Source organism: Monodelphis domestica, chromosome 5, assembly GCF_027887165.1.
Source record: "Monodelphis domestica isolate mMonDom1 chromosome 5, mMonDom1.pri, whole genome shotgun sequence".
NCBI lineage: Eukaryota > Metazoa > Chordata > Mammalia > Didelphimorphia > Didelphidae > Monodelphis > Monodelphis domestica.
In genome coordinates this window covers 288,018,911-288,041,376 of record NC_077231.1, presented here as the reverse complement: position 1 = coordinate 288,041,376, position 22,466 = coordinate 288,018,911, and the positions used below count along the sequence as shown (strand labels likewise).

The 22,466-nt window shown below is 44.2% G+C and overlaps 1 protein-coding gene across 1 annotated transcript in view; it reads left to right on the top strand.

Moving 5' to 3' along the window:
• Positions 1-9,743: 9,743 nt before the first annotated feature.
• Positions 9,744-22,466, top strand: part of SH3BP5 (SH3 domain binding protein 5) — an 86,203-nt gene continuing 73,480 nt past the window's right edge. The window contains exons 1-2 of the mRNA XM_001369502.4: positions 9,744-10,463; positions 13,035-13,097. Coding sequence (XP_001369539.1) covers positions 10,299-10,463; positions 13,035-13,097 — 228 coding nt within the window. The 5' untranslated portion in view covers positions 9,744-10,298. The remainder of the gene's footprint in view (positions 10,464-13,034; positions 13,098-22,466) is intronic.

Genomic DNA, 22,466 nt, shown 5'->3' with positions numbered 1-22,466 from the left:
GTTCCTTACAACAACCCTGGGGAGGAGGTGCTATTCTTATCCCCATTTTACAGTCAAGAAAACTGAGGTGATTTGGAAATGATGGGGGTGGGGAAGATAGCTGGCCAGGAGAATTAACATTGTTTTATCACATATATATGATTTCTTTATTTTTGAGGAGAGCACAGTAGTTGTTATTCAATCATTTCAGTGATGTCTGTTTCTGTTCATTAGCCTATTTTTTTAGAATCCATTTCTCTCCCTTCCTTCCTTCCTTCCTTCCTTCCTTCCTTCCTTCCTTCCTTCCTTCCTTCCTTCCTTCCTTCCTTCCTTCCTTCCTTCCTTCCTTCCTTCCTTCCTTCCTTCCTTCCTTCCTTCCTTCCTCCCTCCCTTCCTCCCTTCCTCCCTCCCTCCCTCCCTCCCTTCCTCCCTCCCTCCCTCCCTCCCTCCCTTCCCTCCCTCCCTCCCTCCCTCCCTCCCTCCCTCCCTTCCTTCCTTCCTTCCTTCCTTCCTTCCTTCCTTCCTTCCTTCCTTCCTTCCTTCCTTCCTTCCTTCCTTCCTTCCTTCCTTCCTTCCTTCCTTCCTTCCTTCCTTCCTTCCTTCCTTCCTTCCTTCCTTCCTTCCTTCCTTCCTTCCTTCCTTCCTTCCTTCCTTCCTCATTTCCCAGTATCTATCTATCATGGAGGGAATAAATGCATGGTTAAGATGACAGCTCCTTGAAGTACTCCTTTAATATTTAACCTGTTTGTCAGCAATATTCATAACTCAAAAGGCCCATGTGAATGCTGGTGCTTTTTCTCCCTCTCTTGGCTCCTAACCCCCACCCAGGAAACACAGAAAGACATTCATAGACTCCACAATGTGGTGAGAATAACAATCCATGAGTAAGCACACAATTCCCCCAAATTAAGAAATTTCTCAAAGATTGAAGGAAGCAGAGATGACCTCATAGGAGTGCTTTTAAGGAAAGAAGGACACCCCTCCCAAGAAAACCCCTTTCCCAGTGATCTGGATGTGGGTGGAGCATCTAGCAGATGCTGATTCTTGGGTTTCCTCCATGAGGGATTGTCAGACATGGTGGTCTCTCTTGCAGTTCTCCAGTGCTACCAGCAGGTGGTGACAGGTGCTGCTCATTCTTCAGGCTCCTCCTCCAATTCTGTATCAGATTAGGGAGACCACTTTAGGCATCCAAGCCATTCTAGAGGAGCCCCTATGAAATCAACCAATGCATGAACATTCATTAAATGCTCACTGTGTCAGGCATTGTGCTCTGTGACCAAAAGAGTCAAAAGATGGTCCCTGCCCTCAAGGAGCTTACAATCTAATGGGGAGAAAATGGGGAAGTGAATATATACAAACAAGTGACATATATCACAAATGGGAAATAATAATAATGCTAGTGATGGGGGGAACAAAGAGGGGCTTCCTGCAAAAGATGGTATTTTAGTTGGAACTTAAAGCACTGTGGAGTGCTCAGGGCCTGTTGGAGCACAAAGGACAACACGGCCATCCAATGCAGCTGAGGAAGTCTCCAGGTATAATGACTTTTCGTGCCACTGGACCCAGGCTTCCAACGCCGATAGAGTGGGACTGTCTCTGTGCATCGACTTTTCCACTTAAATCTTCACGCACAAGTGTCTTTGTGCACAAAAACGCACAAAGACAATCGTCATCCTTGGTTACCGAGAGACTATTACTATACTAAAGGAAGCCATAAAGGTCAGCAGGCACAGGTGAGGAGGGAGAGGATTCCAGGCATGGGGACATGGTTAGAAATAGGAGTCTCTCTTCCACAGCCCAGGGTTAGGGACTCTGCATCATCTCTGACATCTGGAAAGTCTGGCTAAAATGTTTTGGCTCTCCTTTCGTAGCAGAGAAGTCGTCTGAATATTTTGAGGTATTTACAGGAAAAGAAATTGGGTATATTCATCATATTAAAAGATAAAACACGCCAATGTTATATAAGACTATTCATGTTTTATGCATTTCTGAGTTTCTAAATTTTTCCTGTGTCATCTGTTGGCTTCTAAAACTCCCCCAGGATTTCCATTTTATTTCTTGTGTGGACCATTGATAGATTGAAAATACAACGGGGAACACTGAGATGTGGAAGGGATACCTGTATGTTGGGTACGTTGATCCATAAGGATTATCAACAAATTCCATGCCATCCTACTATAGATGGCAATACCTATGGAGAATACCAGGCCAAAGGCAATTACAGTTCCTTCTGAGTTACAGCTCTAGAGAGAGCAATAGAGTCGGCATTGACATCTCTCATGGTGGTAATTTCTCTTTTCTATTTCTGGGTTTACACAAAATCGTGGAGCACAACCTTCTCTTGAGTGAACCAGTTGCCATCATCGGCAGCGCAGATGTCATGATTACAAACTGCAAAGTCCTTTCTCCTTCAAGACAGCCAAGAGAGCTGTCCTATGCCCAAGTAGTCATTCTCCTGCAGAGCAGACACAGCAGCCCTATTTCTTCCAAATTGTCTTTCTTAAATCCCAGGATAACTGGATGGAATTATTCAAATCACTTGAGGCAGTTACCAGCCATGCTTTGGGCAAAAGGGATGAGAAAAGAGAAAAAAAAATCTTTAGAATAGGCTTACAGTTAAAATAAACAGACAAAAACCTACTGGCTTTCCTCTTCCCCTCAGACCCATAGCATTATCTCCATTAATAATGGAAAGGTTTTGCCTTACATTCCAGTCTTCCTCTCCACTTTACATGGCCACCACCCTAGTTCAGGACTCCATCCCCTCTTATCTGCTCTCTTGTAACAACCTATAAATTGGTCTCTTTAACTCAAAGTTGCCCCATTTCAGATGAATTCCCCACCACAGCTACCCTACATCAATATTTATTTTCTTTTTTAAACTCTTCTCTTCTGTCTTGTATTGATTTTCAGGGTCAAGTTAAGCTCAGGGCCATATAGCTAGGAAACAGAGCTGAGGTCACATTTGAACCCAGATCCTCCTGATTCCAGGTCTGGTACTCTATCCAGTGTACTAGCTAGCTGCCCATATGCTGATATTTCTGAAACATGATTTCTTAGCTCCTAGCCCCCACATTGGCTGGAGTAGAGAGAGACTTTGTCATTCTCTTTGCCCCATAAATCCCAATGGCTTTCTTTTACTGCTAGGATCTAATACAAACTCCTTTATTCATCATATTCAGATGAACATGGAGTCCTTCACAACTTGGCTTTGCTCTTCCTCAGACACCAGGCTCCATTGTCCATCTCTGAACTATTCTCCGTGCCTGGAGTGAACTCCCTTCCTAGGATCTCTATTCTCCTTGAAAGCTTAGTTCCAATGCCACCTCCTACGCCAAGCCTTTCCAGATGTTCTCCACTGCTAGTAACTCCCCCACTCTCCCCTACTCTCTAATTACCATGTATTTATTTTATACACATTTACATTGAAGATAAACTCCTTGAGTGAGGATTACTAGATTTGTCCCTGTGTCCCTAAAGTCCAGTATAATTCCTAGCATATAGGAAGCATCTACTAAATGGTCAGTCATTATTTGACTTATAGCCATGATCTTGTTTGACCCACAATCTTGTGAGATAGGTGCTATGATTCTTCCCATTTTACAGATAAGGAGACTGAGGCTCAGAGAGTTTAAGGAACTTGCCCCCCCCCCCCCCCCTTACAAAGTTGGTAGATCTCTTGAATGAGATTCAAATGTGAGTCTTCCTGATTCCAAGAGCAATTTTCTACCTGCTACAGAACACCGCCTTGCCATTGGAGGGGGACTATGTGTGGTGTTATTGTTCAGTCGTGTCTGACTCTTCTTGACTCAATTTTCTTGGCAAAGATCCTGGAGTGGTCAACCATTTTCTTCTCCAGCTCATTTTGCAGATGAGAAAACAGAGGCAAACAAGATTAATTGACTTGCCCAGGGTCACAGAGCTAGTAAGCTTGTGATGGCATATTTGAACTGACATCTTCCTGACTCCTGGCTGCCCAGACTGTGACTTAGCTACTTCCTAATCAGAGTCCCCAAGGACTCCAGCCACCATATAGTTCTCTTGTAAAGGAACCCTTACTTTAACAGGACTGACAACTTGCTCGAAGGTTGCCGATGATGAGGGGAAGCCTCCAGAGACTGTCTGCTGCATTTCTTGGATGACTCTAATTCTTAGCAAGTTTTTCCTGACTTAGCATTTGTGTAACCTGCACACGTGGTGGCTGGTTCGACCCTCTGAGGCCAAACAGAACCTGGCTAATTCCTTATCGGCCTGATGGCCCTTCAGTGACTTGAAGATTGCTACCATCCCCACCTGCCCTCCCACTCTTTCCTTTTCCCATTCCTTCAACTAACTGTCATGTGGCAAAGACTCAAGACTCTCCTCTTACTGATTGCCCTCTCCATTGAGAATCAGCACAGTTTGCAGTCATTGAAGGGTAAATAATCCATTTGGTCCTGATGCTGGTAGCAGATGCCTATAATTCCTATTACAGAGGAGGCTGAGGCCGATGGATCTCTTTAGCTGGAGAGCTTTGGACTACAGTGGGCTATGCTGGTAGGATGTCTGTGCTCAGTTGGTACCAACATGGTGAGCCCCTTGGGTGGGGGGTGGGAGGGGAAGGAAGCACCAGGCTGCTTGAAATGGGGCGGAAAAAACCCAGGATAGAAACAAAGTAGGTTAAAGCTTTGCCCACTGGTTGGCCATGAGATCTTCCAGCCAGGGGGAGAAAGAAAAAAAAAAAGGAAAAACCCTTCTGAAATATTTGCTCTGGAGTCCCGGAGTTCTACCTACACTACTAGACCCCAGGGTGCTGTGGAACGATTGGGATTATCACAGGAAAAGGAATTCCAAACAGATCACGGAAAGGCAAAACTAGAAGTGTGATGAAATCCACAAACCCTGGCAGGGCATCAGAGATGAACGTCTTAAAGAGTCACTATGCTCTGATTTAGGGATCAAATGAGATGATCTTTGTAAAATGCTTAGCACAGTGCCTGGCATGCCCAGTGCCATCAACTTGTCTATGGTTCTAGAGTAAAGGACCTGATTTCAAATTCTGCCTTTGATATTTACTTCTTAGGTGACCTTTGGCAAGTCACTTAACCTCCTAGACTCCAGTTTGCTTATCTGTAAAATGAGGGGCTTCGATTAGTGGCCATCTGCCATCTTTAAGTCTATAATCTGTGATTTCTGATCTCCTCAGTTCCTTCAGTCTTTCTGGATTTGGCAAGACCCCTTCAGCATCCTAACTGTTCAATCCATTGAGGTCCTCTTCAGTTTTCAGCCGTTCTGAGATCTTTACTTTGAGGCTCAAAATTTAAACCTATTCCACTGGTTCTCAGGGTACTGTGGCATTGTGGGGACCACAGCAGGAAAAGGACCTTGAAACTGATAAGAACCCATACTAGCCAGAAGAAAATATGAACTGGGTCACATCCTGTCAGATACGGTCTGTCTCCTTCCTGCCTGCCAAATTTCATCCCTCATTTTATTTATTTATTTTTTCTTTAGAATAGTCATCCCTCCTTTTAAATGGTGATTGGGTGCTCTAAAGGTGCCAAATATGTAATGCCTTCAGGACGGAGTGGACAAGGAACAAACACATACCTTATTTCCAGGCCAAAACCTTCAGCTAAGAAACAGCAGAAACAAAGCTATAAAAATAAAGGAGATTTTTTAGGAGGTACCGGAAGGGCTGTATCCAAACATCATTTTCAGGATTTTCCACAGGGGCCTCCTCAGCTAGCCATCCATTTGCCCCTGATCCCACACCCAGGGGCATGGCTTGTTTGTTATTTTGAAGCAAGCCTCCTTTGCTATAAGGAAGACCAGGGACCAGTGGTTCCCAGCAGTGGATCACCATAAATGGTTTGTATTTTCTAGCAGCAGTGATGTTTTTAGATCTCCACTAATGTCCTCCTTCAGAGTCTCATCAAGGTATAGAGATGGTACTTGGATACATCCAGAAACCATGGCCCAAACCCAGGGGAAGGACAGGGTGAATCTGCTCAGCTTTGGATCTCTAGCCCTAGAGCTGAGCTTCTTGCTCTCAGGCTGGGCTTGGCAAGAGTTAGACAGGACTGAAAAGGTGGAACAACAAATGTCTGTCTGGGCTTTTGTCTGTCTATATTTATCACCAATTTAAGCAATCATCCATCCTATCTAACCAAATGAAATAATTTATGTGAAGTGCTTCATAAACATTAAAGCACTATAGAAATGCCAGCGACCATCGCCAACATACATTATCATTATTATTTCTGTCTTGATAAAGCTAGGAGGTTTCAGAGATGGAGCTTTGCCTCAGCACTTCTGTACATGCTGCCAAGTGGCCTTTCATCTCAATTTGAAAAATGAGGAAATGGAGTATCAGAAAGAAAAGTCTTGCCCACATTCTCTCAGATAGTAAGTGATGGAGGCAAGGTTCAGACCTAGGACCCTCCAGACTCTAAGCCCAGGACCCTTTCCATCTTGCCACTCTCCCTCTCTGGGATCAAAGCTCTATCCATAATTAGGCAATTTGGAATAAAAGGAGGAAAAGGTAAAAACTGGGGATCAGTTATGCATGAAAATGCTGATATTAAAAAAACCACACATATATAAGGGGGTTGAATTATTTGCTTAAAAAGGACTTACTGTAGGAGTGAACTGTAAGCTTTTAGAGAACATTAAAAGGGAGTTTAATTTGTGCCTGAATGTTCAGGAACATTTTTGTGAAGTATAATGAGGTACATGCAGAATATCTTTAAGGCACAGGTCAGTCTCTACTGAGGGCTGGCCACAAAGGCAGTGTGCACATGAGGGCAACCACACAAATGGGAACACCTGCTTGCCCCACTTTCACTGCTCCCCCCACCAAACCCTGAGGACAGAATTGCCCACCAGCAAGAATGATGGTGGGCTCCTCTACTCTGTGTTAGCTCTTGGGAATTCTTGATGATGATAGATAATAGATAGGCAGACAGATAGGTAGATAAGGAGATAGGTAGGTATGTAGATCAAAAGGTGGGTAGGTAGATTGATTAATAGATAGGTAGATTAGATAGAGATAGATAGATGGATGGATAAATGGATGGATGAATGGATAGATGGATGGATAAATGGATGGATGAATGGATAGATAGATGGATAAATGGATGGAAGAATGGATAGAGAGATAGATGGTTAAACAGATGGATGGATAGATAGATAGAGAGATGGATAGATAGATAGATAGATAGATAGATAGATAGATAGATAGATAGAAAGAAAGATAGATTAAGTGACAGAGTAGATAGTGCTGGAACTGAAGTTAGGAAGACTTGAGTTAGGATCTTGCCTCTAATACATATTAGCTCTTTGACCCTGGATAAGTTGACTAATCTCTGGATGCCTCAGTTTCCTTATCTGTAAAATGAAGTTAGTAATAGTATCTTCTTCACAGAAAGTTTTGGGTGATTTTTGGGAATAGGGATTGTTTCATCCTTTGTACCTGTATTCCCCAACTTAGCACAGTGTACAACATACAGTAAGCTCTTTAATGAATGCTTGTTGCTTAATAGTTTAAGATTATAATGATCAGATTGCACTTCACAGAGTGAGGTTTACAAAAAAAAATCAAAGGAGAATTCAAGAGATGTCTCCATTTCAAGGTGACCTGGGTTAGAGGCCCCACCCTCCCCGCTTTCACTTCTCATTTCTGGGGAAATCCCAGAGAATATATATATATATACCTAAAATGGTTGACCTGAATAAAGAAGCAGATTTGATTTTGGGTTTCAGAACTCTGAGACCGTGCCCTTGGCCATGGAGAGCAATCCTCTGAAGGGCAGTGCAGGTGGTAGGCTTGACTTTCACCCACTGGCATGCTAGAACCAGCCAGTACCAGCAGGAGATAGTCAATTGTTAAATTTCCAGTGTGAATTTTTACACCTTGGAAACTGGCAAAATATAAGCTGGGGCTCCATATACTGACTTGTTGATTATCTAGACTTGATAAAATGATGGGGAAAATGTTAATAAGGCAGATGAAAGTTCCCCCTTGAGAGCCAGTTGTTAAACTTTTACTAGCACACCCCTCCTTTCACCCCTTTGCATCAGGAAGCTGTCCTAGGCATCCTGAGATGTTTACCACTGGTCTGACTGAAGGCTGGCAGGGAGCTGTTTGGAGAAAGTGAGTGATGGTGATGGGCCATAGAAGCATGCCAAGGGCTCAATCCTGGGCTCAGAGGTTTGGTGTGAGATGAAATCTTTCAGATCTTAGTCCAAACCACTCAGGAGGTTAAATGACCATCAAAAGGGTACAGGCTTAAAGGGGCCAGACACTTAACTCTTCTGGATCTAGACTTCTCAACTGTGAAAACAAATCTGGGATAGAATGTGAGAAGCTGGAGGACAGGGACTGGGGTCCTTTTGTCTCCAGAGTCAGTCTGGAAAGAAGAGGGGGCCTTCGGATTCCTCTTGAGGACTCACTTTTGGGGTGGCTTGAGGCAAGAACCTCAATAAAAAGTTGTATTCCTATAGCTTTAAGGTTTGCTGAGCATTGAAAAATCTTAAAAAAAAAATATAAAAAAAACTGAGTCTGTTTCCTTAGCTATTAAATGAGGGGGTTAGGCCTCTGGAGATCCTTCCTACTCTGAATGGAGGAGCCTCCAGTTTCTCCCCCCAGCTCCTGGCCCTCAAATACTTGGGGGAATTCAGCCTGGTGAGTTGGATAGTATCCTTTTGACTCTTGGTATCTTCAGAGCTTAGCACTGAGTGCCTGGCACATAGTAGGTGCTTCATAAATATTCATGGATTGATTGATAAAAGTCTCATGGACCTCTACTTAGAATCTTGCTTTTAGATAATGGAAGGGAATGCTGAATTTCAGCTAGATACTAGGGGAAATAAGGTGGGGTTCCCACACCCTCCCCTCCAACCAAGTTCAGAGACAACCTCCTTCATCAGTATGATTCCCAAGGCACCTTCCAGTTTTGAGTTCTATGGGCTCCAGTGGCAGAGGTAAGATTAGAACCCAGAGGTAACATTAGAACTCTGGATTCTTTCAGTACATCCCTACCTTCTCATTAACCAATGTTGAAATAGTAAGACACTTGGATTCTCCCCTCCCTAAAAAATATATTTTAGAAGATAATTAGGGGGCAGCTGGGTGGCTCAGTGGATTGAGAGTCAGGCCTAGAGATGAGAGGTCCTGGGTTCAAATTTGACCTCAGACACTTTCTAGCTATGAGACTTTGGGCAAGTCATTTGACCCCAATTGCCCAGCCCTTACCATTCTTCTGCCTTGGAACTAATACGCAGTATTGGTTCTAAGATGGAAGGTAAGGGTTAAAAAAAAAAGATAATTAGGGTTCTAGCTTTGTACATGTATCCACACACATATGTGGTTTTATATATCTATAAACACATATGTGTATACTACTACTACTAAACAGAGTATGTATAATTATAACTCAAGAGCCCCTATGTGTTGTGATAGTATATAGCTAGCTCTCCGGTTACATACTTATTTGCCTGTTTATAATGACATATTTCTCTCTTTTCTATAACTATGTAACTCTAGCTGGAGAACTAATGACAGAGTCACTGGAGAGTCTAGACTCTGTAGATGCCGGGTTCTCGGATCTGTAACTGTTTATCGCTCTCTGCCATTTTGGGGATCTCGCTCTCTATTTAGAACTCTCTGGGGAGTTCCAGAGTCCATCTAACTCTTATTTGTGAGCATGTGAGTGTCTATACGCTCTCTACAAAGAATTCCCTATCAAATAACCCGGAGACTCGTCTCAGCCCGGCCCCGCTGCTTTCCCAATGGCCTCTGCTGTGGCGGTACCGGCCGCTGAACTGTCCACCCGGAATGAACAATTAAAGATCCATTATAGTCCCCAGAGGGCCCCGTCATTGACCGCCAGGAGCCCAGGCCGGGAGGGCCCGCGTCTGTGGAGGACGGCCGGCCCGGGGGGTCCCAAGAGAAGGGCAGGGAAGGAAAGGGAGGAGGGGGAGGAGGCAGGACTGCCCAGGAGGAGGAGGCGGCGGAGATGCTGCGCTGACTGCATCGGCAGAAGGGGCGGGCACCCGCGTTGCCTCCTCCCTCCTCCAGCGGCCGCAGCCCGGCCCGAGGGGAAGACGAGGCGGCCCGGGGCACGCTGGACACCGCGCTGCCTGCCAACCCGCCGCTTGCGTGCCTTCCCACCGCAGGGGGTCTCGGGTGTCCACTGCGGCCGAGGGCGCGGGACTGTGGGCAGGCGAGCAGGGGGTGGGCTCCGCACCGCTGCTGCTCCAGCTGCAGGCGCTCCAGAGGCGCTCAAGGTACCCGAGGGTTCCCTGCCTGGTGCTGCGCTGCCCCCCAAGCTGCCGGCATGGACGCGGCGCTGAAGCGGGGCCGGCCGGAGGAACTGCAGGGCGAGGTTCCCCAGCTGCCGCCACCGCCACCCCTGGGGGCGGAGGAGGAAGAGGAGACTGAGCCGGAGCTGATGGAACAGGAGGAGGAAGAGGAGGAGGAAGAGGTAGACCCTCGAATCCAGGTACGGGATTGGGGGGGGGGGCGCGGAACCTCCTCGCCTGTGTCTATGCGGGCTGCTGCACCAGGGCTGCAGCGCCCCACCCCAATTCCGAGCTGTCCGGGTTTGGCACCCAGATCCGGGCCAAACTGACCCCCACTCTCCCTCATCCAGAAGCACTGCCTCCCCCGAGTGGGTGCGGTACGCCTGTGGACTGCCGGCCGGGAAAGGGGCTTCTTAATTTGGGGCGGGGCCAGGATTTGGGGAGACCAGGCTGCTTGAGGTGAAGTGGGAGGGTACGGGCACCTTGTCCTGGGTGCGCCCCCCGCCCCCCACTTCGCCTGCCGCACCCACGCGTACGGCTGTTTGCAGCCTCCTCAGGCAGCATCTGGGGGTGGGAATGACTAGCGGTTCGGAGAGAGACCGACAACAAAGGACAAAAGGGGGGCGAGTGGGAGGCTCCCGACCCTGCCCGGGTTCGCCGGTGGGAGATTTAATCCGCCCCCTCCAGTCCTTGGGTCAAAGACTAGTTGAAGATCGTCGCCGCTAGGTCTGGCTAAATTGCCAGACCTCCTAGCTCCGTCCCTTTCTCGTGCTCGGAGGCAGGACTTGTCCCGTGACTGGGGTATTCCCCGACCCGTGTGGGTATCCGTCACCGTGGGAGCAGAGCAGATCCCCCCCAGGACCTCGGCTCTCCTTAGCTGAGTCTGCAGGTGCCCCCCTGGCCCCGGCCATCCCCATAGAAAAGTCTTCCTTTTCCTCTAATTCATTGTTAGCCACCGCGGTTTCATTGCCACTTTGGGGCGGGGGGACTCCTGCTGCAGTCTAGCCCACTGGCCTGAGCCGCTACAGCAAAGCCTGCTTTTCCCTTATTGTTGGGGCAGTGGTCACTGACTGGGTAGCCGGGGCGAGAAGGCTTTAAAGCCACCCGCTGAAATATGGAGGGAGGCGGGAGAGCCTTCTGTCTTCTGCCTCCTAAAACCAAGTTTAAAAATCTCCGAGGTCGGAATGGAAGCCGAGATCTAGGTTGGAGAACTTCCCTTCTCCCCTCTCCCCGCAATCTCCACACACACACACACAATATTACAAGAAAGGGGGCGTTTCCGGATCTTGCCTCTCCCCCCACCCCAGGGCCGTCTTTCTAGCGCTTAAAAGGTCTTCTGCAATTGTTCGGGTCCTAATTGGTTTTTCACTTCACAAATCAATTAAAAGATCATTTAACTCTGTGGATGGGGTTTGAATGAATTGTTGGAACCAATTAGGAAGATAAAGGTCAGGTGGGAAATCGTGAATGATGCTCTGGAATGAAAATATTCAATGGAGACCCCCTGAAACCTGGGCTCCCCCCCCAACCCCGCAGAAATCCTCCAAGCAAGGTTCTTTGTTTCCAGAGTACACATGACCCAACTTTAACTCTCTCTTTGACTGAGGCCAGTTTTCGGGGGAGGGGCGGGATCATCATAAAGGTGAACTGTTTTAAAAACAGCCACATGGATCAGTTAGCTGGCTGTGTTGGTTTTTTAAATCCATTCATTAACAAAGAAGAATAAAAGCGGTCAACTCCTGAGCTATTGTCAGAAGTCAGGCCTTCCACTGAAAGACTGACAGGTTGGTGAGCTGGGGAGATTCTTGACCTTGATTTATTTTTAGACTGCTAGGGCTTCTCTCTTGCCTTGTTAAAAAGAGGGACAGTCAGCCTTAGTTTTAGGGCACTCGCCAGTGCCAAGGGAGTTGATTCTGGTACTCTGAGGTCAGATCCCGGGAATAAGTCTTTAGAAACAGCCCTTGGTGGGACTACCAGAATTTTTAAAGAAAAAGGCTTTGTCTTCAAATCTTACATGTATTTACACACACCCATTTAAATGGTGGTTTCATCATCTCCTTCCCCTTTAACCAGGGACCCCTTCATGGAAAGGTTTTTAAAACCTGCCAAAGTTCATCCATGTTTCTGTTTCTAGTTAACATTCCAGCCAGGGCCTGCTCTATTTTCTTTGGGATGGCTGTCAGGATGAATAATTCTCTCTTTCTCTTTTCTTTCATTCTCTCTGTGCTTCCAGGTAATCTACAATCTTTACTAAAAAAATACAAACAGAAAACTCCTACTAAAAATCTTTAAATCAGCTGTTCTTCACCTCATGGACTCCTTGGGCAGTCCAGTGTTGCCCATGATCCCTTTCTCAGAAGAATGTTTTAAAATTATTTGAAGGAAATGCTAGTTGAGAGAGACAGAGAGATAGAGACAGAGAAGAGAGAGAGAGACAGGGAGACACAGAGAGACAGAGAGAAAGAGAGAGAGAGACAGACAGAGAGAGACACACATACACAGAGACACAGAGAGAGAAAGAGACAGAGAGAGAGAGACAGAGAAAGAGAGAAGAGAAGAGAGAGACAGACAGGCACACACACACACACACACACACACACACAGAGAGAGAGAGAGAGAGAGAGAGAGAGAGAGAGAGAGAGAGAGAGAGAGAGAGAGAGAGAGAGAGAGAGAGAGAGAAAGAGAAAGAGAGAATGTCTTTTTCCCCATCCAGGTTTGCAGATCCCTCTGTTTAGGAGCCCTAGCTTTAAACTGTTTTCTTCTTTCCCCAGGGAGAACTGGAGAAGTTAAACCAGTCTACAGATGAAATCAACAGACGGGAAACTGAACTGGAGGTACTTGAGATTTCTGTGTCCTCTTCCCCTCCCTTCTGGGAAATGGTTTCTATCAGGGCCTTCTGTTTGGGGCTGATTGTTCCATTTTAATGGTTATGAGATGACTGTTCTGGGCCCCTCTTTGGGATTTAGGCGAGTACTTATCTGAAATAATTTGATTTGAACAGCTAAGCTGAAACTGCTTCCTATTTCATACATTGCTTTCAAGATTGTAGCTGGATCGCAAAGGTCTGCATTCCATTACATACTTAGGTGTGGAGCTGATGGACTCAGGCAAAACAATCCAGGAGCTCTTCCACAGGTCCAGGAAGTTCTCTCCCACCCAGATTAGTGACTTCCCCCTTGATGAGCTTTATTTATTTATTCTTTTCTGGTTTAGAATCAATACTTAGTATCTAAGATAGAATCAATTCTAAGAGAAAAGCAAAGGGGTTAAATGACTTGCCCAGGATCACATAGCTAGGAGTGTCTAAGGTAAAAAATTTGAACCCAGGTCCTCCCAACTCTAGGCCTGGTACTCTATCCACTTACTCAGTCACCTAGATGTGCCAACATGTAGTCTTCTGAATGGTACAGAAAGCAAGGACTTTGGGCTGAGAATTCTAAACCTTGATTTTCATTTTGTCAAGTCAGACAGTATGATGTGCCTACTGTGTGCCAGGCACTGGGATAAATTTATATTCTATGAGAATTTTAGACTAACTAACAAGTAAACAGCTTCACTTTTTTTCATGGTTACCAATTGGTCTCTTGTTCTTTTTATCATCTTTTGGAAAATTTGAACAGTTTCTTTTTGTTTGTGGCAGAATTCAAATGATGGTCTTGAGGGGAACAGTCTGTCTCTCATAAATAAGTCCAGTGTCTCTTAGCAAGGAGAATCAAGACTGTAACAGAGAAAACAGTTAGACTGACTAGCTTTTGTGACACTGAGGACATTTCTTCCTCTCTTTAGACCTCAGTTTTCTAATCTGTAAAATGGGAGAAGAAGAGAGTAGGTGATTTCTAAGGTCTCTTAAAGCTTTAAGTGTGCTCTAGAAGTCGCATGTAAACTAAAAGAGGAAAATCTTTGGGCTTGTTACTTATCCTTGATTGGAACATTTATAAATAGGATGGGAGTGTTGGCAGAATAATTTGCTGGAACCCTCTGCCAGCTTCTATTCTGTGCCCTAGATCCAGGCATGTAGATTTAAATTTGGAGTTTTCTGATACAGGTGTGGCAATCTGAACTCAGCCTGTGTTGCTTTAGGCTCTGATCAGTTAATGTCATTCTAGCTGTGCTAGATTAGGAGAGAGGGAAAGAAATAACAGGATCATAGAGTTGAAGCAGGGGCTTCTCACTGTTTTGGTGTTCTAGACCCCTTTGCAGGTCAGTCTGGTGAAGCCTATGGCCTCTTCAAAATCATGGTTTTAAATGCATTCAAATAAAATATACAGGATGACAAAAGAAACCAATGGTATCGAAATCAAGATATAATTCCTCCTCTCCTCCTATTCCCAAGATAATGGACTTCCTAAAATCTATCTAAGGATCCAGCTTAAGAACCTCTGATTTAAAAAGATCAGTGGTCAGACATGGATTCAAATCCTGTCCCTAACAACTCTGATCTTGGGAAAGTTTTTTAACCTGTCTAGCTTCTTCAACTTTAAAATGATGGGGTTGAACTATAGAGTCTCCATCCCTTCCAACTCTAAATGTATGGTCGTAGGATCCTTGCAGGTAATCCTTCATTTTACAGATGAGGAAACTGAGGTTCAGAGAGGTTGTCCTCTCTGAGTATTAAGTGATGGTGCTGGAATCTGATTCAGGACTCTCTTTTTTGGATGTCTTACATCACTGCTAATTTTTCTGCCCTTTTTTGGGGGGGGTGGGGCTTGGTGTTTTTATAGAAATTTTTGGACAAGCTGAGTAGTCAGAGTTTTCCAAAAGATCTATAAAGGGTAGCTAGGTAGCTCAGTGTATGGAGCGCCAGGCTTACACTCTGGAGGACCTGAATTCAAGTTTGGCCTCTGATACTTTTTCACTACATGACCCTGGGAAATTCACATAACCCCAATAGTCTGACCTTTACACTCTTCTGACTTTATTGATTCCAAGACACAAGAGAAAGGTTTAAAGAAAAAAAAAAGATTCAGTACACACTTGAACAATGAAAACTCAAACCCTGTGTGTGAATGCTGGGGACTGGACTAGAGAAGGGAGGTACAAGGGGGCTACTGTGAAAAGCTTGTCCCAGGAGAGAGTCTTTGGTGCCTGGGAATCCTTTCTGGATTTGCAAGGACATTGTACGAGTTACTTAGCTTGTCCAAGCTTTCTTTCTAACCCCATTTTAGGTACAATTAGCTATTCATAGACCCAGGGCAGCTATCTAGGCAGGTGCTTCCTGCCTCCCACCAGCCCCTTGAGCAGGTGTGCTCCTGCTCTGTATCATCCTGGTGAGGGGACCGTGAGGAACTCAGAATAATGATTATGTTGTGGTCAAGAGCTGGCGTGGATGGGTGGGGTTGTTGCTGTCTGGCTGATTTAATGGTTGTCATAGCCAAGAGTGACTAATAGGCTTCACAAGTAAAAATACACTTGGGGCAGCGTGAGATCATCGGCTCACAGATTCAGAGGAGCGAGGGACAATCAGAATGATCCACTCTGACCCTTTTGTTCTGTAGATGGGGAAACTGAGGAGAGCTGACTTACATATGTGCCTTCAAAACAGAGCAGCTAGTCTTCCATGATGCCAAAGGATAGGGGAAGGCAGTAAAGGATGTGGGACATGGAAATGATGCATTCTGTATACAGGGTTTAACTACTTTGCTGCTCTTGGACCCTTTTTAAAAAATTGATTTTGTGTTATGTTTTAGAGTTTTAACAGTGTCCTTGGTTTTTATGTCATAATTTCCCCCCCTTAATCCTTTCTACCTTCGAGTTAGGAGAAAGGGAAAAGAAGAGTCTGGATCTGGGGGTTCATTAGTGTAGGGAATTGCCAGGGGGAGATCCATTAATGCAGATCGCAATGTTGCTTTCTTTCTTTTTTCCCTAATTTTTTGTTTCCATATTATTCATTTTTATAATTGAATAATATTATAAAACCCAAATCAACAAGTGAAAAATCATATGCTTTCTTCTACGTTCTTACTCCAATAGTTCTTTCTCTGGAGGGGGAAATATCGCATTCTTTTTCATAAGTCTCTCAGAATTGTTCTGGATCATTTTATTGCTGAGAATAGCTAAGTCTTTCACAGTTGATCATTCCTTGATATTTTTGTTGCTCTGCATAGTGTTTTCCTGGTTCTGCTTATTTCACTCTGTTGCAATTCATATAGATCTTTCCAGTTGTCTCTGAAATCATCCTGTTCATCATTCCTTTTAGCACAGGAATATTCAGATGGCAATGTTTCTACACTAGAGTTCGTAGTGACAATTTTTGTGTATTCTGATGCCAACAGCTGGGATGTCAAGGCATATGGAAGGATATTTATATTTGTAATATGACACTTATATTTGTAATCATACTTATAGTGACTCAATTATATAGTGTTTAGCAGTCTACAAAGTGTTTTCCTCAAGAGACCATTGAATTTACTCTTATATTCAATTTGGGATCACAAGACGCAGATTCAAGTCTTGACTTTCCTAAAGTGGTGGGCTGTTGGTCAAATCTCCTTATCTGTCTGGGTCTTAGTTTCCTCATGTCTAAAATGAAGGGTTGGACTGAATATTCTTTTCAAAGATAGTTTTTAAAATTTATTTTCAACATCCATTAAATTTTTTTTGAGTTCCAAAGTCTCTCCCTCATTCCATCCCCTCTCCAACCCAGTAATATGAAGGCAAATAAGATTTCAGTTATTCATATGAAGTCATACAAAGCATATTTCTATATCATCAGTTTTGCAAAAGAAAAAAATTAGGTGAAAAAATGCTTTAATTTGCATTTAGAATTCATCAGTTCTTTCTCTGGAGTTGGATAGCATTTTCCGTCATACATTTTCAGAATCATCTTGGGTCATTGGATTAATCACAGTCATTCATAATTGATTATCATACAATGTTGCTGTTACTATATACAATGTTGTCCTGGTTCTGCTCCTTTCACTCTGCATCAGTTTATGTAAGTCTTCCCAGGCTTTTCTGAAAGTATCTTGCTCATCATTTCTTATATAGCACAGTGGTATTCCATCATAATCATTTACTGTAACCGTTTCGATTCAATCTTTAATGCTCCTTTTTCCTTTAAATGCAGTGATGGTAGGGCACTCACAGAATTACTTTGTTCTCGGATAGCAAACTATTTGTTGTCATGTTGAGGAAAGTAACAAGATGTGGGCAGGTATTAGAATCCCTGAGTTCTCTTTTTGGCTCTGCCTGACTAGTCCTGTGACCTTAGACAAATCACTTAGCCTAAGCTAAAGTTTCCTGACCCCAAATGTAAGGATAAAATAAGGCCCCGACTCACAAAGTTAGAGCTAAAAGGGACCAGAGAGGCCTTCTTGTCTGACTATCTCATTTTACAGATAAGGAACCTGAGTTTCACAGAAAGTAAAATGACTTATCTAAAGTCACATTTGCCCTTCTTCCTTCAAAAGCTGGTTGTGAACCTAAATTAAAAAATGTAAGTATATTAATGTGCTTTGGGGATTCTCACAAAATAAACTAGGGCAGAGAGATATATTCCCTTTCTGCTTTGGGGTGGTTGCCTTAGTTTTAGTATGATGATTGTGGCCTGTGCTGAGCAACTGGTTCTCTAAACCCTTTTTACACAATAGAAAATGGCCCAGTGATTTGATAGCTTCCAGTTAGCTGCCTACTTTCCTCACCTCTTGTTGGCCTCGATGAACTCTGCTGTCTCCTTTTGACTTTCTACTAAATTCTAAAGCTCAGTGTGACAAACAGATTCAGATTAAACCTCAGAGGACCTCTAAGGACCACGCGTCTTCCATCGATGAGTATGGAGGACATCATCCCTGGGATAGTGGAAAGAGCATTGGGTTGAGAGCCAGAGAACTGGAGTTTGGGAAAAGTCACTTTTGTCTTCTCATCTGTAAAATAAATGGGTTGGATCAGATGGGTTTCTTACATTTCTTTTCAGTTCTGAATCCTGTGAGTCTATGAAATGCATTATTGAATGAATGAACATAGGAAAAAAGGAATTTCTCTTTTACCCAAAGAGGGTCCATGTTCTTGGGTGTAGGTTTTTGGTTGGAATATAAATTTTTGATGGGCAGAAGGTTGTTGTTTTAATTTTGTTGTTCGGTTCTTTTACGATCATGTCTGATTGTTTATAACCCCTTTTGGGGCTTTTTTGGCAAACATATTAGAGTGGTTTGCCGTTTCCTTCTCTAGCTCATTCCATAGATGAGGAAACTGAGGCAAACAGGGTTAAGTGACTTGCCCAGGGTCACAGAGCTAGTAAATGTCTGAGTAGAAAGACATACTGGTCTATAGAAGGAGATGACCTGGACCCCTGATTTCCCTGGTAGAGGGAACTCCTCTAGTGAGAAAACTCCCTCTACCAATGTAGGTTGGTGCCTTCTTTGCAGTTTGTAATCTTGGAGAACTGCTTAGATTGTTGGGAGGTTATGACTTGCCCAAGGCTTTTATAGCTACTCTGTGTCATGGGTGTGACTCAAACGCAGGTTTTTCTGGCTTCGAGGCCAGCCTTCCAACCACTACAAAGATGATGTAGTGGAGGAGGCTGAGCCTTGGGATCAGAGAGGCTGGGGTTTACTGTGATCAAGTCAATTTGTTATTCTGCACCTTGGCTCACTTATTGGTAAAAAGAGAGGGTCAGATTAGACCTCAAAGGTCCATTTCAGCATTAAATCTAGGTTTCTGTCATCCTAAATCGATTAACTGGTCAGTGCCCCAGGTAAGTCTTTTTTTACCTGTAAGGCACAGGTGAGTTGACAATCTGTATCAGTGGGGGTCATTTCCACACTGGGAGTTCCCCTAGTAAAGAAACCAAGAGTCCAGCTTTAGGAAAAACACACCCCACAAAAAAGCTCTTCAGGACTAACCTGTAAAGCCACTTAACAAGAATGAATTATAGACGTTTGGCGTAAAGTAAAATGAATTCTTTCCTTTAATTTTAAAAGACGGAATATGTTAATATCTCTGAAAGTTGATTTTCAGATATTTGTGTTCCAGGGGAACGGTGACTACTTAGAAATCCATAAAGGTGGCCAAACGTTGATGTAATCAGTAATTGCAACTTTTTTCAACATCTTTGTAATCAAAGAGAAAACTTTTAAACGACAGTATGCAGCCAGGCGGGTTGGGCACCCGATCAAGAAGTTATCACAGGCTAGAAGTCAGCTAGAATAAGGGGGAAAGGGGAGAAGGAGAGGAAAAGGTCAGAGTAACCCACAAACTGGATTGTTTAGTACTGAGTAATCAACAGCTGACTGTACCTCCGGGGGAAGGGCCAGTTGGAGAGAACACGTCCCGGGCAGGTAAGCCTTTTTATCCTCGTCAGGCTCCTACTGATAGACTTATAGCTAGTTTGGGAAATCATTAGGCCCACACTGGCTTTTATTGTGCACATCGGATTTGTAATAATAATAATAATAATAATAATATTAACTAGTATTTATATAGCATCGTAAGATTTACAAAGCACTTTACATATACTATGTCATTTCAGTCAATCAATAAACACTGATTAAGCCCCTACTATGTGCCAGGCATGAGGCTATGTGCTGGGGATACCAAAAGGGGCAAAAGACAGTCCCTGCCCTCAAGGACCTTACAATCTTAGAAGATAGATGCTATTATTATTATTTCCCAGAGGAGGAAACTGAGGCTGGAGAAGTTAAGTAACTTGGCCCACGGTCCCTTGGCTAAGTGTCTGAGGTAGATCTTGAACTGGAGTCTTCCAGACTTGAAGCCCAAGACCATCCACTACATGGTCCAACTACCTCATCCACTCTGCTTCTCATAGAGTCTTGTTCCCTTCCTACCTCTTTTGTCTCCTTGCACTTTAATCCTTCCTATGCACCCTGGCATCAGTAACATTCCTGTTGTTCCTCAAATACTCCACTCTGTTTCCCACCTGTGCACCTTTGCCCTCGCTGTCCCCTACCCTTAGAATGCTTTCCCTCTTTGCCTGGGGTCTCCACGCTTCTTAGATTTCCTTCAGAAGTCAGCTCAAGCATTGCCTTCTACAGGAAGCCTTTCCCTATAGTCTCTCCCTCTCTCCCATCCATTCCTTGCCCTAGTACTGTGATGACCTCCCATTTATACCATGCACATCCCAGCTGGTTCTTTGTTTTCTCCCCCATTTTGCAGGCAGGGGCCATATTTTTACTTTTCTTTGTGCTCCTAGACCTTAGCCTATTGCTTAACATATAGTTGGGGCTTAATAAATGCTTATTGCCTGACTCATTGATTGTTTGGGAATCCTTTCTTCTAGCTTTATGGTTTAAAACTAAGCTTCACCCTGAAGGACCTAGGGGTAAATCAAGGAGATACTTAGTGCCTCTAATGGATTTGTTGTTCAGTCGTTTTAATCTCATCTGACTCCTTTTAACCCCATTTGAGGTTTTCTTGGCAAAAAATACTGCTGTGGTTTGCCATTTCCTTCTCCAGCTCATTTTATAGATGAGGAAACTAAGGCAAACAGGGTTAAGCAACTTGCCTGAGGTCACACAGCTAGTAAGTGCCTGAGGCTGGATTTGAACTCGGAAAGATGAGTCTTCAAATGATTCCAGGACTGGCACTCTAGTTACTGTGCTACCTAACTGCCCCTCTCCTGAATTAGCAAGTTGCTAAGGAGGACTGCCTTGGACCCAGTAAGAGAAGTAGTAATGTGCATGTGTGCTCTGCCATATTTTTCTCCCTAGCTCCTCAATTTTGTAATATTTTCCTTGGCCTTTGGGCAGGTGATTTGGGGTTTGGGGCTCAAGGAGACCATTTGGGATGTTCTAAGAAAGAAGAGTGGTGATATCCAAGCAGATAGAGTTAAATGACTTGTCCAGGGTCACAGAACTAGGAAGTGTCTGAGGCAAGATTCAAACCCATATCTTCTTGAGTCCAGGGCTGGCCCTCTTTATTGTATTACCTAGCTGCCTCTATGTCCAGCTTTTCAAAGGGCCAGACTGTCTGGTCCTCTACCTTAGTGTCTGAGACAAGCTACTGGTGTGGTCACTTTTTGATTCTTATGGGAGAACATTGAGGTAACAGATGACAGGGTCTTGCTACATATGGGGACTCTTCCAAGAACATTTTGCTGAGGGCTAGCCATGTGGCTCAGCTACAAACCAGTTCTTTCATCTCTTTATTCAGCCCTTTGTCACAGTGATTGACTGTAAGGTATCTAGAGACAGACCAGTCATACGGCTTGTGTTACAACAAAAGCTATGCAACTGCCATTTTGTAACTGGCTCAGCAGAGAGCATTATTTCCATTGGCCAGCTGCCAATGGTAAGAGTAGAGTGGAGTGGAGCCCCTCTGGTTAGCAAATATTTATTGAGTGCCTACTATGTGCCAGGCACTAAGTTAAAACACTAGGGATACAAAAAGAGGGAAAAGATAGTCCCTGCCCTTGAGGAGCTTGCAATCAAGTTGGAGAGATAACAAGCAAATGAATATGTGCAAATAAGCTATATTCAAGATAATAGGAAATAATAAGAGAGATTAGAATTAAGAGGGGCTGGGAAAACTCTGAGTTGAAATTTAAAGGAAACCTGGGATTGAATTCTCATGGACTTTGCCAGTGTACCTTGCCAGGGACCTCTCCCAGACCTTCCCATCTCCCCTCTTTGCTTGGCTACTACTGTTGTGTCTTGCTTTTCTTTTTGGAGAGGAGATGTAGATTGGTGAATGAATTGGGAGGGACAAAGGTTGGGATGTATGGTTATGGATGAAGTGAGCAGAGATGCTTAACTCCTCACTGATGGGAGTGTGCGTGTGTACATATACTTAATATAAATATTTATTGGCTGACCTACAGAAGTCATGATGGGTCATTGCATTGCTCAGACTTTGGAAGTCTTTCAAACTTGGTGAGTGTGATGAAGCTTTCACCTTTGGCCACTCTTCAGGACCATTTACTAGAGGTAGAAAGGGCTGGAATAGGCATGAGTGGAGGGAGTATTTGCTTTGATGAGACTCTTGAAGATGGGACGCTGTGGAGATGAGGTGGGAGAGCACAGGATAGAGTGGTGACATGGGAGTGTCTTGTGGGTTAACAATAAGGAGGTCAGTGTAGTCAGATCATAGGAAATGGAAGGGAATGAAGCTTAACACTGGAAAGATAGGTGGACCCAACTTGCAAAGAGCTTTAAACAACAGACAGAGCATTTGATATTTTTTATATCACCTAGAGATATGTAGATAGAGCTAGAGCCACTGGAATTTATTGAGTGGGAGGTAGGAGGGGT